General features: G+C 43.3%; 1 protein-coding gene across 1 annotated transcript; it reads right to left on the reverse strand.

The window, feature by feature from the left end:
• Positions 1-1,107: 1,107 nt before the first annotated feature.
• Positions 1,108-6,674, reverse strand: LOC115735533 (probable inactive receptor kinase At5g10020). Its single transcript, XM_030666812.2, has 3 exons — positions 5,136-6,674; positions 2,703-4,259; positions 1,108-1,942 (listed from the first exon to the last, which is right to left on the reverse strand). Exons 1-3 carry the CDS (start codon positions 5,893-5,895, stop codon positions 1,350-1,352), a joined length of 2,910 nt encoding a protein of 969 aa, XP_030522672.1. The 5' UTR covers positions 5,896-6,674; the 3' UTR covers positions 1,108-1,349.
• Between the last annotated feature and the right edge of the window lie 10,471 nt (positions 6,675-17,145).

Here is a 17,145-nt window from a genome sequence, read left to right on the forward strand (position 1 = left end):
TTTTCTCAACTATAACGAGGCGAAATCTTGCTTCAATTGACAGAACGACCCCTTTCCAATTGACTGCATCCACTGTCATTCTCATCTCTGAGATTGGACAATTTGGTCATTTAGAGAGAGAAAGAGAGAGAGAGAGATTAATGTTGTTCAAGCCATTGACCCCCCTCTATCTCTCTCTCTCTCTTTCTCTCTCTCCTGTGGCCAAGTTGGAATTTTCTTAGGGGGAGATGGTCTTGATTTTCCCACTGTCACTTTCTTCAGAAAACTTGGGGGCAAAATTTTTCATGCCGTTAGGTTCAGAGCTTGTTAAGGTCAGTCAAAATGAAGCTTCTTCAAGCTTCTTCGCTCCTATTATAATATCCTCCACAAGAAGAAAAAACTAGACAGTAACAACATGAAATCGGTGCCTTTATTCACAAGCTCTTGCTTAGCTTGGGGCGATGTTTCTTTCTCTTCGGACATGATCATCAACCAGGTCGCGATCGACTAGTACTCGGTCATGCATTGTTATACTTATGATTCTGTTTGCTGGTCAATATGTCCCGTCCCGGGCGAGGCGAGGCAATTTCACGTGCAGTTGAAATATTCTCAGAAACCAGCCAGGATGATTGTTTTTCTTTTGGGTATTACATTAGTTTAAACATGGTATCTCCCTGTCCGGCCTGGCACTTTCTCGAAGAGACGACGCAGTCCAGATGGACAGTGAGCCTCACAACATCATCCGCAGAAGAAACCAAATTGCTTGCTGTTTCAAGAGAACCGTCAGCCTAAATGCATTTTACAGACGAATTTTATGGACCAGGACAAAACTCCAGTCTGGAAATTTTTTTGTGGGTGGCCGGAGAGAGATGGCACACTGACTTGATCAAATATGGTGGGACTTCTTTCTGCAACAAAAGAAAGAGGAAGAAGGGCAAAGGAAAATCCACAGGGGATCGTCGGTCCAATTCTCCTCAGTTTTGCATTGCAATGGAACACGAGTAACACGACCGAAGCAAAGCAGAGCAAAAGTAAATGCTCGGCCCCTGTTCGGGCACAAACGCAGTGTTTTGGCAGAAACACTCTTGGCAAATGGTTCAGAAGCAAAAAGCCACCAGTCACAAATATGAAAAGAATGGCGATCATCCCCTTTACAACTCAATGCAGCAGCTTTATTGATGATTTCTCAGAAGAATACCAAAAAAAAAAAAAAATCTCAGCACGGAACTAAAAATGCTAGCCCTATTCAAGTGGAGAATTGAATACAAGGATCAAATATGAATTAAGCGGAAGGACCAAAAATTGACGAGAATGAGAATTAGTACCGGAAATATCAATGACTGAACTTATCGATTAGTTTGGCCTGCCCATCATGGCTGTAGAGAAGCAAGATCTTCGAAAACTGTCTTAATGTCTGGCCTGTCGGATGCTGGAAGGATGCATCTCAGAGCCACCTGCAACATGTCATAGGGAACTCTTGGCAAGTCCTCCTCTGTGTCATATGCCTCCAGAATCCTTCTGTCATAGCACTCATTGCAGCGGCCTTTTCCTTCCATCAACCTAACCCAGTCCGTCAGGTCAACCACTCCCGGGTCGCCACAAATTATTTCCCCCGAACTTCTTCCGGTCAAAAGCTCCAACAATATGACCCCAAATGCATAGACATCGCTCTTCAGCGATGGCCACGGTTTACTCGAGCTGGCAAATTCAGGTGGTCGGTAACCAAGGGCGCCGGAATTTAGTACCTGCTCGGTGGTACCACAAGGCGTCATTATTCTGTGGAGACTGTAGTCCGTGACAAGGGCATTGAACTCCTGAGCTTCTAACAAGATGTTAGTCGACTTTAGGTTGCCGTGTGGTATTGCCTTCTCATTGTGGAGGAAGTTCAAGCACCGCGCCACATCCACAGCGATCCGGAGCCTTGTGTCTAAAGGCAAGGATGGTAGTTTCTTTGGGTCCTTCTCTGTGGCAAAGAGCATAAAATGCGTGTCATAGACTCATGGATGTTCTTAATCAATGCTAAGTAACATTCAATTCTTTCCAATATTATCTTCAGTATTATCTTGATCCATGTCAATAGGATTTTCCAGAGAGAAACGACAATGAACAATCTCAATTGCCAAAAATAGATAACGGTATACTTAAAATTTTTCAAACATAGAAAATTTAATGTTCGAGCACCAACCCTTTATGTGACCAACAAAGTCATTCAATTCATCAGATCCAACATGACTATGTTCAGGACCAATAACCTAGCCAGGAGAAGTATCATTGTGCTCTAGCTTTACTTCATTCATTGAGATGGTTAAGGTGCTCTTCAGTGGATGACATGTCTGACTCCTGATGACCATCTTCTATCTTTTCTAGAGATACACTTCATTTGGAATTCCTTCACTTGCAGAAGATAGTGCACATAGTAAGACAGCACTAGGAACTCCAAGATGATTGTCTGACTAATCTCTCAGATAGACCCTAAGTTTAATAAGGGTATAGCATCACGTAAAGAGCGTCGCAGTGTATTCGATTATACAATAATCAATACGAAATGAATTATCAACTTCTTCCTTTTTAAGCAACAGTTTTTTACTGTTTAAAGCTTCAAAAATCACGAGCTAGAATACTTTCGCACAGAAAGGTTTGTAATATTAACAAGACCGCGGTAATGTTTGAATCACATACTAAAGGTCTATTCTCAAGTCAAGCACAAAGATGGGAAAGGGTACCTTGAAGATAAAGGTCCAAGCTTGCTGCATTGATAAAGTTAGATATGATCAGCTTTTCATGCTCCTTAGGCCCCCAGTAGTAACCCCGTATGGAAACTAGATTTGGATGCTTGATGCTCCCAAGTTTCTTTACTTCCCTAGCGAAGTCTTTCCTTCCTTTCGCTATTCCCTCCCTCAACCATTTGACAACCAAAACGTGCCCCGAATCAAGTGTAGCTTTATATGACGTTCCATGGCAGCTCCTTCCCATGACTTCTGCAGGAGCACGCGAAAGCTCTCCTGCTGTGAACATAAAGGACCCGTCAAATAGATGCAAGTCACCATCCAACTTATCCGGAGAACCAACCCTGAACACATTGGGGCTCTCAGGCAGACACTGGTCGCTAGAAGGCGATGGATTTGAAGAAGACAACAGAGACATAGGAGAAGAAACCCGTTCATCTTTTCTTTCAGGATGGCTAAGATCTTTAGTCGCTTTTGCGACTGATGAATTCGATTTGGTTTGAGGTACAAAGCCCATCTGAGCAGATGGCATCTGATCTGGATTTAAAGTAACAGAGGATGATGGAGGCTCCAATATCGTTTGGGGAGATGATGCAAGATTAGCTGCAGAATCACCTAGAGAACGACCACTTTTCCCGATATCCCCTTTCAAATCTTCACCTGCCTTTCTTTTTCTGCTGCGCAAGATAATGAAGCATAGAAGAGCTATCATACAAGCACCTACAACCAAACCCGCAATAAGGGCAATCTTAATAGCAGTTCTCATACGATGTCTCCGAGGTTGCTCAATCCTGTCTGCAGGCCCTTTTGGAGGTTTTCGTGAATAAGGAAAAACCAGCATAGAGTTTCCTGGATGGAATGCTGAATCAGGAAATCTTCTCAAGTTTTCAGGCACAGTGCCTGAGAAATTATTGTAAGAAACATTAAATCCTTGAAGTTCATCAGGCAGATCATCAGGAAGACCACCTTCAAAGTAGTTGCGAGAAAGGTCCAGATATACTAAGTAGCGGAATCTGTTGATTTCCCAAGGGAGAGAGCCACTTAATGAGTTATTTGACAGATCAATAATTGAAAGGCTGAAGTTCTGAGCAGAACCTACAGAGGAATTATCTAAATTTTCCTCAAGAGGGAGTGAACCAGTGAAGTTGTTTCCCGATAAGTTAAGATCAGTCAATTTGGTAGAGCTAAACAAACTCGGAAGAAGGGATCCACTAAGCTGGTTAAGGCTAAGATCTACTACTTTCAGCTCTGGATATGTCCCCAAGACTTGGGGAAGAGTGCCCTCAACTAAGTTGCCCGAGATCTGGAAAGAAGTCAGTCTCAAAAATTGAGAAGTTTCGATAGGTAATGCTCCTGTCAATGAGTTGGAACTCAATTGAATGGCTTCCACGTAGTTACCCCAACTCTGTATTCGCGATACATTGCCTGATAGCAAATTATTGCTCAAGTCTATTATGGCACAATGACCAACACTGACGGGTAACGCACCCGATAGTCTGTTTGAAGATAAATTAAGCTTCTTCAGAGTTGCAGAGGTAATACTTCCAACTGGGCCTGCCAACAAGATTGAATTACATCAGAATGACCATAAGTACACTATAATCAGATTCAGTTTTGTGAAGAATTTTGGAAGTCTTGCTATGCTAACAATAATCTGTCTAGCACATGGAAGATTGTCAAAGAAAATAACCAAATTTGCACAGCACATTGGCTAATCTAGATAAGCAAATTCAGGCTTCCCCTTCGTCCCAGTTAGTAATGTTAGATAACCAAATTCACATGGCACATTGGCTAATCTAAATAAGCAAATTCAGGCTTCCCCTTCGTTCCAGTAAGTAATGTTAATCGAAAACTTCTTCCCTGAACATAGATCCTGTGTTAACACATTATTGCATGGTAAGAGCAACGGCAATATAATAGAAACCATATCGGTGCTTTTACAAAAATACTTATTTCAGAATAACATGCCTAGTTCAAACTCCATGGACACATGCAGAGTGCGTCTCAGGCAAAGTTACTTTTCCTAAATCATCATGTAAGGTTGGTTATGGTACAACACATACCAAACATACAGTGAAAGCAATAGAAATTCAAAGCAGTTCTCCAATTTCTTTTGAAGTATCAAATAAGGCAGACAGACTTGTAAATTTGCCTAAGATGCAAGAACTTCTAGTAGTTCCTTTTCTTTTATGAGGGGGTAAAAATCCAACAGACAAAGGCTTCTATATGTTTTTAGGAACACATGCTTATCACAGCTGAAGAAACATGTCATCTTCACATGGCAAGGAATCTAGCTTCATTGCAGATTTAATTATCCCCTGCACAGAATGGTTCTGAACAGACAGAATGAAATCGGGCAAGAGAATTTGGAGAAAGGCGAAAGAAAACTGCATCAAACGGGAGGTGCATTAAATTGCTAGATCTAGATACCTTCAAGCTGGTTATCACCGAGATCCAGCTCAGACAAAATCATAGAGCTCTCCTGTAACAGCGCCTGCGGAAAAGAACCTGACAACTGGTTGTTTGCGAGCCTGAGAATCCGAAGAGACACTACAAAGTTGAAAGAGGGTATTTTACCCACCAACCTATTGTTACTAGCATCAAACACCTCCAAACTGTCAAAATACGGCATCCCATCATGTGAGAAAAGCTCTCCTACTAAAGCATTGGAGCTAACATTCAGGTAACGAATCGAGGAAACGAAACTAGAATTACCAAGCACCAGGTCAAGCGAACCAGATAGCTGATTATGGCTCAGATGGACGTACTCTATGCTGCCCAAAACAGAGAGCAGCTTCGTGACATCCCCGGAGAATCCATTACCGTGCAAATCCAAGTATTTCAATTGATCTAAGCCCGAGCTAATCTCTGAGACAGTCCCTGTCAATTGGTTGTTAGATACTGACAAATTCTGGAGCATGGCCAGACCAGAAACAGCAACAAGGCTGAATTTTCCAATCAGGCCCACATCGTCAAGGACAAGTGATGTGACACGACCTTCACTACACGTGACACCGTGCCAATTCTGGGGACAACCATCAGAGGCCAAGGACTTGGAATCCCATGAATCAAGAACCTGCCCTGAGCGGTCTCTCTGGAAACCTTTCTTGAGCTCCAAAAGCGCTTCTAAGTCTGACTGTGCAAGAGCATTGACTATCAAGAGGCAAATTATCAAACATATCATCTGCATTCCTCACTCCACAGCCCCAGCTCTCAAAACTCCAACACCTCACAGGCAAGGATCGACACAGAGAGAGAGAGAGAGAGAGAGAGAGAGAGAGAGAACGAAAAGATCCTCAAAATGCGACCCAAAAAAGGGGAACCGTTTGAGCAATGGATCAAACTTGGAACGGCAAAATGAGAGAATTTGCAAAAGATACAGACAAAAAGCAAGAAGAGAATGATTGGAAAAGGCCCCGAGCTGGCCAAGTGAAAGACCTAAAAGAATCAGAGCTAAAAGGTCTGCGTAAAAGCCAGCATCAAAAGTTGACGATATCCCAAGTCTTTGAAGCTCAAGAACGCCCAGATCACGCCATACAAAACCACCCTTTCCTCCCAAAATTGTCAATCTAATAGTACCAGCAGACAATTACTGAGACAGAAGAGAGAAACGCGCATAATCCCACATCCCCAACAACGAGGAGTTGATGGAAAATGTAGGCGCCTTTACGAACGGAACATGCAGAGGCAATGATGGCGGTAATGAGTGGGAAGCAAAAGAAGGAGTCGATACTGAAACCAGCTCGAGCTTTTCGGCAGCTGACGCACAAATCCAGGACAACGTAGTGCCAAAAGAAGTGGAGGGTAAGCAAGACACCAACACAAGATGTTTTCTTTGTCCCGCAACAGAAGGTCGGTAGTGCAGGGAGAATGCAGTGGGACTAGGGGAGTAGATGGATAGAATTTCGGTGGGAAAAGAGGAATGCTAGAGAGAGAGAGAGAACAGGGGAGTGAGACCACTGAAGTAAAGTCTGTTTCAGAGAGTTAGGTGGTGTCTGGTTCTTTCCTTCCCTTTAGACACAAGCGTGAAAAAGGAGAACAAGATGGACAGACCACATAGGAGCCTGTCTTGAATACGGTGTACCGAACGGAGCAAGTTGTCGACTTCGACCTCTACTTAAATTGCTTCGCAATTGCTCCGAGAAACCCCCGTCGATAAGATCCAAATTACAATCCATCCGCTCGAGCGAACGTGCTTATTCGTGCTAAAAATCACATTAACATCAAGGATGCGAGATGCAAAGACTCGACTCGACTCGTCCCGGCCCGACCCAACTGATGATAGTGTAGGGACAGAACCGATAAGAGCTCCAAAAGATGCTTCCCCAGGTGAAGGTACGATTTTTCTCTCGTCCATTCATAGTGAAACATGGGGGAGACAGTGCATGGTTGAACTCGCGGAGTTGGACAGCGGGGCGCGGCGTTTGACTCGGGTATCTTCTGCTCCAGTTGATTTGAATAATGTTGCAGTGCGATTCAATGGTAATTAATGGGCTGTGATTACGAGATCATGAGGGTTGTGTTCGTAATTGAATACTGATCCCTCGTGCATTAATATAATGATCAGCTCGTGACGGACAGATCAGAGCTTTGGAGTCCTTTCTTGAATCTGAGCTCATCCCTCGCTCCCTCCGAGTCTTGTCTCTTCTGTTCCTTCCTCCAATCTCTCTCTCTCTCTCTCTCTCGCCAAAAAGGGTTTTACGCCACGTCATTTCGCGAAGCTGCAGAGCCTTTTTGGCTTTTCATATGAAGGGCCACTGCTCTGTGATTAGTCTGCTTGTGGGGTCTGTCCTCCCTCGCCGGACGCGGGTCGCTGGTTTCCGACCCTCACTGCGGTCCCTCGACGTCGTGGGAGGGATCCAAAGGGAATCCCCTTTTCCATTTATTATAAGCATAGCTTCGCTCTTGCTCTGCGAATGTAACGTAAAATGCATGCATGAGCGTTATTTATGTAATTATGGCTCACAACCTAATTACTCAATAATTATTATGCTAGCGAAATCCTTTCTTGATTGTCTGAATGTGAAATTTATAATCTCACCAATGTGAGAGAAGACGAAGAGTAAAGACCAAGGCGAAATTAGCACGCCATGATTTATTTAATTTAATTTTTTTTTTAGAACCATGCCATGATGACCCGACAAGATTTTGGAAAAGTGCTAGGGTTTCAAGGGGCATTTTGGCCAAATATCAGCTTTGGAAAGACCGAAAGCCTGATGATAGTAGGGATCGACACTTGGCTTTCAACATTTTTGGAATGATGTAGTCATCATTAATGGAAGGCTGTCTTGAGAAAATAAAGAGTTTGTGCACACGATTTCGAATCCATTGTACTTCAGGCGGAATCGCAATGATCCGACGCTCTAGATCTTCTCCTCTATTACCCTCCGTATGAGTGGCTCGATGAGACGCCCTTCACTTTCTCTCCGAACTTTATGTGAAGTGATTTACGAATCCTTAAGGGCTAGAGGAGGGATCGAGCGCTATTTATAGAGTTTACGGCGGGCCCTCTCATCACGGGCCGGGCCGAACTCGGCCCACACTAGCCAGGCCCATATTAGGCCCATTAAGAATCTTTATATCCAATCTTTATTAGACCAAGTCAATTATTACAATCTCAATTAATATAAGCCCACATTAGGATAACTCTAACATTCTCCCACTTGGGCTATATTAATTGAAAGTGTATGGTAGTGCGCACCTTTATCTTGGTCTAGGGATTATTCTTAATGGCCAATCCGATCCCATAGAGTCTCAAACACCGAATCATGGCATGAATCGCATAAAATTATACACAGAGTCATCCATGGTCACGAGTGCCCTTAACTCTACCGATATGGATTCAATATGGTAGTGTGGCAATTGGATGACACTTCATAAGCTGGAGATATCTTTTGTGTCATTCCCTTTGTTAGTCACCATTCTCTCACTTTATGTGTCACGAAACTTAATGTGTCACTAGAGAATATCCATATGGTTCCAATGAACCCACATATGTCTTATCTTTATAGTTAACTTTACTTTATGTGTAACAAGACATATTAATACGGCTAGTAACCATATGCCCATAGCCAATACTCAAGGTTTACACACACCTCGAGATTTTCGTCATATGTATGTACTTATCACAGTCATTGTATACAAACTTTAATACATATGAAAATGTTACACTATGTAACAATCACGGATATAATCTTTATTAGAGCAAAACAAAATGGCTCCCACTAGACTACGGCATCCAACGATGCCACTAAGCCCATGCTAATGACATGTCGTTCAAATACACAAGGGCGAAGACCTTTAGTCGGTGGGTCAGCAACCATATCATCTGTGGAAATATACCTACTTTGCAACGTCACCATTTTGCACTGATTCCTTTATGGTCAAAAACTTGACCTCCATGTGCTTAGACCCCTTGAGACCTCTGTTGTTGTTAATAAACAACACCGCAGAGTTACTATCATAGTACAGTTGTATGGGCCTATCAACAAAATCAAATACGGTCAACTCCCTAATGAGGTTCCGAAGCCAAATAGCCTGAGTAGCAGCTGTGTAGCATGCTATAAACTCCGCTTGCATGGTAAAGGATGATACATTTTTTGTTTCTCGCTTTTCCATGATAATTGCACCGTCTGCTAACATGAAAATGTATCCCGATGTCGACTTTTTGTCATCTTGACGGCCAAACATAATCGAATCCGAATATCCTACTAGTGCGAGGTCTTGAACGTATCTGTAAATCAGCATATAGTCTTTCGTCTTCTTTAAGTACCTCAAAACTTTCTTGGCGACAACCCGGTGATCGTGTCCTGGATTTGACTGATATCTGCCTAGAAGTCCTGTGGCAAAAGCAATATCCGGTCTTGTGCAAACTTGTGCATACATGATACTACCAACTGCTCTTGCATAAGGTACATCCTTCATCTGGGCTTTCTCAATATCCGAATGAGGACACTGTGAAAGACTCAATTTATCACCGTTATAGACAGGAACAATTCCTGGCTTGCAATACTGCATATTGAATCTTTCCAGAATACGATCAATATATGCCCTCCGAGATAAACCCAATACCCGGCGAGAACGATCCCTATGGATCTCAATGCCAAGAACAAAAGACGCATCACCAAGGTCCTTCATATCAAAATTCTCTGACAACATCCGTTTTGTTTCACCGAGTAATTCAATATCATTTGCTCGCAAGTAGAATGTCGTCCACATAAAGAACGAGAAAAATGAATTTCCTCCCACTGACCTTGCAGTATATACAACGATCCACTCTATTCTCCACAAAACCAAAAGAAGTCACAACACTATGAAACTTTAAATACCATTGCCTGGAAGCTTGCTTGAGACCATAAATAAACTTTCTCGGTCTACACACAAGCTTATCTCGAAACATCAGTACCAAAACCTTCGGGTTGTTCCATATAGACTTCCTCATCAAGATCCCCATTCGAAAAGCGGTCTTTACATCCATCCGGTGTAACTCCATATCTAAATGAGCTACTAATGCCATGATCACTCTGAAAGAATCTTTAGAAGAGACCGGAGAAAAAGTTGCTTCATAGTCCACTCCTTCTCTTCGAGTGAAACCTTTGGCTACCGGTCTAGCTTTGAGCTTTTCTATCTTTCCTTTAGAGTCTCTTTTTGTCTTATACACCCATTTGCAGCCAATTGATTTATGACCGTTAGGCAATTCAACAAGTTCCCGGACACCATTATGTCTCATAGACTGCAACTCATCTTTCATCGCATCCATCCACGAGATCGATTGAGGACAAGAAACGACATCGTATAAGTAAGCTGGATCAACCACACGGCCCGATATCGTAGTCTTGCTCTCCCCGGATAGACTATATAGTCGGGTGGAATGCGATCTTCTCTGCTCGATAGACCTCCTAAGTGGAGCTACCTCGGTTTGATCCCGCAATTGTGGGGCCTGAATAACTTCATCGGGAATAATTGGATCCTGAAGCCCAACAGGCTCCGTCCGAGGCATAGGAGGCTCCATAATTGTCTGTATTGGTAGAGGAAACGATACGGTAGTTTCCATCGTACTATTATCTTCTATAGTCTTCGAACAGCTACCCTTTTCGGCTACATCAAATTCCAGAAACTTTGCTGTCTGTGACTCCACAATTCTTGTTCCTCCATTAGGGTTATAAAACCGATACCCCTTTGAATGATCCGGATAAGACACGAAGTAACATCGAGTAGTTCTGGAGTCCAACTTACTCAATGTTGGATCATATAATTTCACTTCTGCAGGACAACCCCAAACTTTTAGATGATTTAAGTTGGGTTTACGTCCAGTCCATAACTCAAAAGGAGTTAATGGAACAGCTTTAGTGGGAACCCGATTTAAAACATAAAGGGCTGTTTTCAAAGCCTCACCCCAAAGAAAAGGTGGTAAGTTGGTTACGCTAATCATACTCCTCATCATATCCATAAGGGTGCGATTACGCCTTTCGGCTACACCATTACATTCGGGACTCCCAGGCATAGTAAACTGAGCTATTATCCCGGAATCCTCTAAATATATGGCAAATGGCCCTTTAAGCATCCCAGCATCGCCATGTCGACCATAATATTCGCCACCTCGGTCAGATCTAACAACCTTTATGACTTTTCCCAATTGTTTCTCGACTTGAGTCCGAAATATCTTGAACTTGTCAAGAGACTCAGACTTTTCCTTAATCAAGTATAGATAACCATATCGGGAATAGTCATCAATAAAAGTGATGAAATAAAAATTTCTACACAAGGTCGCAGTATAAGGTCCGTCGATATCGGTATGAATGACCTCCAATAGGTCATGGCTGCGGACTGTTGTCTTTTTCTTTATCTTAGTCATTTTACCTCTCTGGCGGTCTACGCAAGTTTCCGGGTCACTTTTAAGAGTAGGTAGGATGTCGGCTTTTATCGGCCTTTCCACTCTTTCCCTAGAAATGTGACCAAGACGTTTATGCCACAATGCGTATGATTGTTCCTTAGGTAGAGTTCTTTTAGAGATAATATTCTCAACTGTATAGGCGACGTATATATCATTGGGAGTTAAACACAATCTGTACAATCCATTGGACATATTGCAGTACCCAACTTTATCTGAATTAAAAAACATGGAAACCACGTTGTTCTTTATTTCAAAAGAGTAACCACACATGTCCAAACATGATACGGACACTAAGTTCCGTCTAAAGGAAGGTACATAAAAAGTGTTTCTTAACATCAAGTTAAAACCAGATTCTAAAACCAAAATTATATCTCCCACGAACTCAACGTCGACTTTGTTATTATCTCCCACTTTGAGGTTTGATTCATCCTAATTTGGCTTCCTCCGATTTATGAATCCCCGCATGGTAAACGCAACATGATTAGTTGCACCACTATCTAACCACCATGAACTGGATGGGGCTTGAGATAGGTTGGATTCACAAACAGATGCCAAAGAATCAATACCTGCATCCTCATGTTTAGACTGCCAATTCTTATACTTGAAGCGGTCCCTTTTCTTGTGACCTCTCTTCTTACGGAAGAAGCGGCGGTCATTATCCTTTTTAAAGGACGCTTTCTTATGACCCGTCTTGTCGGATGAACCAGTAGCAAGATGAGTTCCTTTACGAGTACGAAGTTTGAACCCCCTACCTTTCTTAGTGCCAGAACCGGAGGCAACCATAGCGTAATGCCCCCCTTCCTTTTTCAGCTTTTCTTCTTCCGCCACCACCTTGGCTATCAAATCATTAATAGACCAAGTCTCATCCTGTGTGTTGAAACCGGTCTTGATCATACCAAACTCAGGGGGAAGGGTGTTTAAGGCTTGATGTACCATAATAGCATCGGGAATTATAATACCCAGGATCTTAAGTTTTGTTTGCAAATCCAGCATTCTCGGGATATAATCCCTAACTCCTCCTGCACCCATATTATACTTCATGTTAAAGAGTACCTGGACAAGTGTCCCAACCTCGGCATTAGATGATACTCGGTTTTCGGCCATCAAAACTTCCATCATTTCTTTTGCGGTGCGGTCAATCGCGAGACTACTCTTTAGATGTTCCTGTATGGATCGCTTCATTGATAACAAGCGGATCTTGTTGCTCTTTTCCCAAGCAAAGCAAAACGCGCCATCTCAATTCTTTGTCTTGGTCTCAACGAGATTGGGTGGCTTGTCTTCATAAAGAGCCACATGAACATCCGCCGGCTCCATAGCAAACAGAAAATCCTCTCTCCATTTCTTAAAATTTGAACCATGAAGAACCTCAATCGTTATGGAGTTACCGTTTACAGAGAAGGTGACTGAAAAAACAAGCAGTGCATATAATCAGCATCTAGTGAGTCTTGTGTAACTTAAAAACATATAAGTACACAACTAGAGAGTTACATGTACCATCATACAATCACCTTTGGGTAGATTGTATAACGTGCTGTTGTAAACTCGCAACATGTCGGCGGTCATTAGAATATATTCCAATCTTTGTGAATCACCACCTTTGGGTGTATGAACCACTAGGATTAGTCAATCCTTAACCTTATGCTGTACATGTATCCCTCCAAAATTAATACATAATCACCTCCTTTGGGAGTATAACCATGCATTAGAATAGGAGACATCCCCCACAATACGAGGCTGATATTTCTCAAACTCAATCAAGTGTGCCACTTTGGCGGTCACAACCCAATTAAGTCTTTGAAACTCTCTCATACCAAGGATATAAGCTTTATGTCTCACTTTCATCATATACATGTAATTTTAAACTTAATGACATGGGCGGTTGTCATTAAAATCACATATGATACCAATGGCATTGCTTCATTTATTGATGCATGTTAACCATTATACATGCCAATACTTTAGAATACTCTACACATTCTGTATGTGGTCATACTCATATGAGCTAGCCTTAGTATTTCCAAAACTATATGGAAATACAAGAAAAATGCCAAAAATAACCCTAAAAATACACATATATAGGGTTTTTATGCATTTTTCAATCCTTAAAAGCTCCAAATATTTAAAATAAATATACCACAATGTAGAGAATCTTCATACGAGCACGCCGGTACAAAAAACGCCCCAAACGGAGCCCGGACGCACCCGCACGCGCCGCCTAAAGCCTCGGCGCGTGGGCCTCACGCGCCACACGTGCCATGCACGTGCGTCTCCTTCAGCCGGTCCAATGACCGGTCCGACCGGTTTGACCGGCCCACTCAAAACCCGGTCCGACCATTCACCGGTCGAACCGGTCAACGGTCAACGGGTTGACCCGATCAACGGTCAACGGTTGGCCGGGTCACGAGTCGGGTCGCCGGATCCAGGTCGGTTCGACCCGGTTCGACCCGCGGCTGCCGAGGCGGTGGTCCGCCGACGTCATTATGACGTCGGCGGCCACGTTGGCGCGCCCAGTCGCCTGGAGCGCGACACGTGTCGAACACGTGTCGCTCGTGCGCACGCTGCGCGTGGCGCGCGTGAAGCACGCCCATCCGGCGCCGCGGCCGCGCGTGGCGCGCGTGCGAGGCCGTTCGGCCTCGTCCGCGGCCGGCCACCCCCTCGAAACGCTCGGAATTTCCAGTAGATTCCAAATATGCAATAAAATTCAGCTTTTATCCGTCAAAATTTTTGGAAACAAGCAAAAACCAAACATTCCAGATTTAGATTATGGAACCGCTCGATACCAAATTGTTGGCCGCTATAATCCTTAATGAGGCTATGACAGGATCACCATATCTAAAAATGGAACGCTGCACTGAGAAAATAAAGAGTTTGTGCACCTGATTTCGAATCCATTGTACTTCGGGCGGAATCGCAATGATCCGACGCTCTAGATCTTCTCCTCTATTACCCTCCGTATGGTAGGCTCGATGAGACGCCCTTCACTTTCTCTCCGAACTTTATGTGAAGTGATTTCGAATCCTTAAGGGCTAGAGGAGGGATTGAGCGCTATTTATAGAGTTTACGGCGGGCCCTCTCATCACGGGCCGGGCCGAACTCGGCCCACACTAGCCAGGCCCATATTAGGCCCATTAAGAATCTTTATATCCAATCTTTATTAGACCAAGTCAATTATTACAATCTCAATTAATATAAGCCCACATTAGGATAACTCTAACATTTTCATATGAAGGGCCACTGCTCTGCGATTAGTCCGCTTGTGGGGTCCGTCCTCCCTCGCCGGACGCGGGTCGCTGGTTTCCGACCCCCACTGTGGTCCCTCGACGTCGTGGGAGGGATCCAAAGGGAATCCCCTTTTCCATTTATTACAAGCATAGCTTCGCTCTTGCTCTGCGAATGTAACGTAAAATGCATGCATGAGCGTTATTTATGTAATTATGGCTCACAACCTAATTACTCAATAATTATTATGCTAGCCAAATCCTTTCTTGATTGTCCGAATGTGAAATTTATAATCTCACCAATGGTGAGGGAAGACGAAGAGTAAAGACCAATATGAAATTAGCACGCCATGATTTATTTAATTTAATTTTTTTTTTGTTAGAACCATGCCATGATGACCCGACAAGATTTTGGAAAAGTGCTAGGGTTTCAAGGGGCATTTTGGCCAAATATCGGCTTTGGAAAGACCGAAAGCCCGATGATAGTAGGGATCGACACTTGGCTTTCAACATTTTTGGAATGATGTAGTCATCATTAATGAAAAATAGTGAGTTACTTATTTTTCCCTTTAAACCTTATTAAAAATTCAATTTTTATCCATCTTAAAAAGTGAAACCCTTGATCTACGGCTCATCTTCCTTATTGAGAGAGGTTGGCGAGGGCATCCTAGCCGGTTGGGTCGCCGGACCCTAGGAGGCCTCGGCCGAAGGCCGCCAACCCCAGATCTAGCTCGCCCGGCCAACAAACGGTTTTGATTGTTTGCAATGAAAAAGGGAAAAATATATATATGCAGCCAAAAGCCCTTCGCAAAAAAATTTTTTTTTTTTGGGCCATAGCACTACTTAATCCAAATTTTCATTTCAAAAGATTTTTTACCAAATCCCATTTGTATTTTCTCAAATCCATTTAGGCTAAAAATATTTACATTTGCTCAAAGTCCATTTTCAAAGCCGAACCAAGCACGCATTTGCACCCGTTGGCGTGTAGTGAGCAAAAGACGAACAAATGAAGGCTTTTGAGCTTGGAGACCCTTTTAATGGGCTCGGCCCAGAAACTTTGGGATCCTTTCCTTGTCCATGCTCAACGATCTGGGCTCAGCCCAAATCAAAGGCCCTCCTTCGACCCCCCCCGGACCGCTCACCGGTGAATCGGTAAGTAAAATCCGTTACTAAACCCAAGAAAAGTCGCTATCCAGCTCCCCATCCACGATTTCAGAAAATATCAAATTCCTCACAAGATGATCGAGCTACTCCGGCGCAAGATGAAATGTGCTCTGCCGAATTGTGCTTCCGGCCGTCGGGATCGTGATCGGATGGACTTCGCCGGCGAGCAAACTAACCACGACCCATGAGGAGCAACTCCCATTAAAGTCGAATTGCCGTTGTTCAATATGAGCTCGGAAATCACTCCTATGCTCAATTTTCCTTTTTTGGTCCGAACTGGTGACCTTGCTTTATTTGCGGGATTTCACTGTTGGGTGGGTAAAATCTTTTAAAAATTTAGATAAAATTCGTTTTTGGATCATTTTTTTTTCGGGTTAATCCGACCTTCCCCATGCATTTCTTAGGGCTTTTGATCATCAATTTAATGAGGGCCCCTACCATAAAGGTAGGGGTGACATTAATGGATCTGGGCCGTCCATTTCAAAATAGACAGCCCAGATTCATCCACATCATCTTTTAAAAGGGGAGAATTTTTTGGCTGGAAATTTTAAAATTTTAAAAGAAGTGATGTGGATTAATCCGGGCCATCCATTTTTTATTTGGACGGCCCAAATCGATCATGTCACCCCTAACATTGTCAAGCAATGTTAGGGAATCCGGTTCTCCAGAATTTAGTACCCTTAAATTGATGATGGGACCAATTCGTGTTTGGATAACCATAGAATGGATAAGCACGGAGAGGATCTTGAACACCAATAAGCAAATACATTCAATAGGAAAGGCAAAAGATGGACGATATTTTAAGTGATGAGAGGTCCGCATCTTAGAAACGACAAGTCGCTTCGAGACAAAACGACAGTGTTAAATGCCCACGGGGCCCACTCCACGCCCTCCTCCATACGGTGTTTTGGATGGTCCCTAAAGTTTAAATGTACCCTTTCCTTGTCGTTGACCGAAACCAAACGACGCAAGTTGAGGGAACCCATTCAATGCCTTTCATGGGCCGAATTGGGCTTTGACCCGTGGCCCTTGACCTGGCCCATTTAGGCCCGTTTAGATGGGCTACGAGCCCATCTGCCAAACAGCGCTGTCCAATCTTGGATGACAATTAATTAATTTTTTTTTAATTTTCGAAATGTTGGATGATAATCGTACAGGGGAAATG

The sequence above is a fragment of the Rhodamnia argentea genome, chromosome 8 (assembly GCF_020921035.1).
Source record: "Rhodamnia argentea isolate NSW1041297 chromosome 8, ASM2092103v1, whole genome shotgun sequence".
Classification (NCBI taxonomy): domain Eukaryota; kingdom Viridiplantae; phylum Streptophyta; class Magnoliopsida; order Myrtales; family Myrtaceae; genus Rhodamnia; species Rhodamnia argentea.

Coding starts and splice junctions, on each gene's coding strand:
- LOC115735533 (XM_030666812.2), bottom strand. CDS start 5,895: ATGCAGATGATATGTTTGATAATTTGCCTCTTGATAGTCAATGCTCTT. Junction 4,260..5,135: donor CGGTGATAACCAGCTTGAAG/GTATCTAGATCT, acceptor TCTTGTTGGCAG/GCCCAGTTGGAAGTATTACC. Junction 1,943..2,702: donor CTTGGACCTTTATCTTCAAG/GTACCCTTTCCC, acceptor TCTTTGCCACAG/AGAAGGACCCAAAGAAACTA.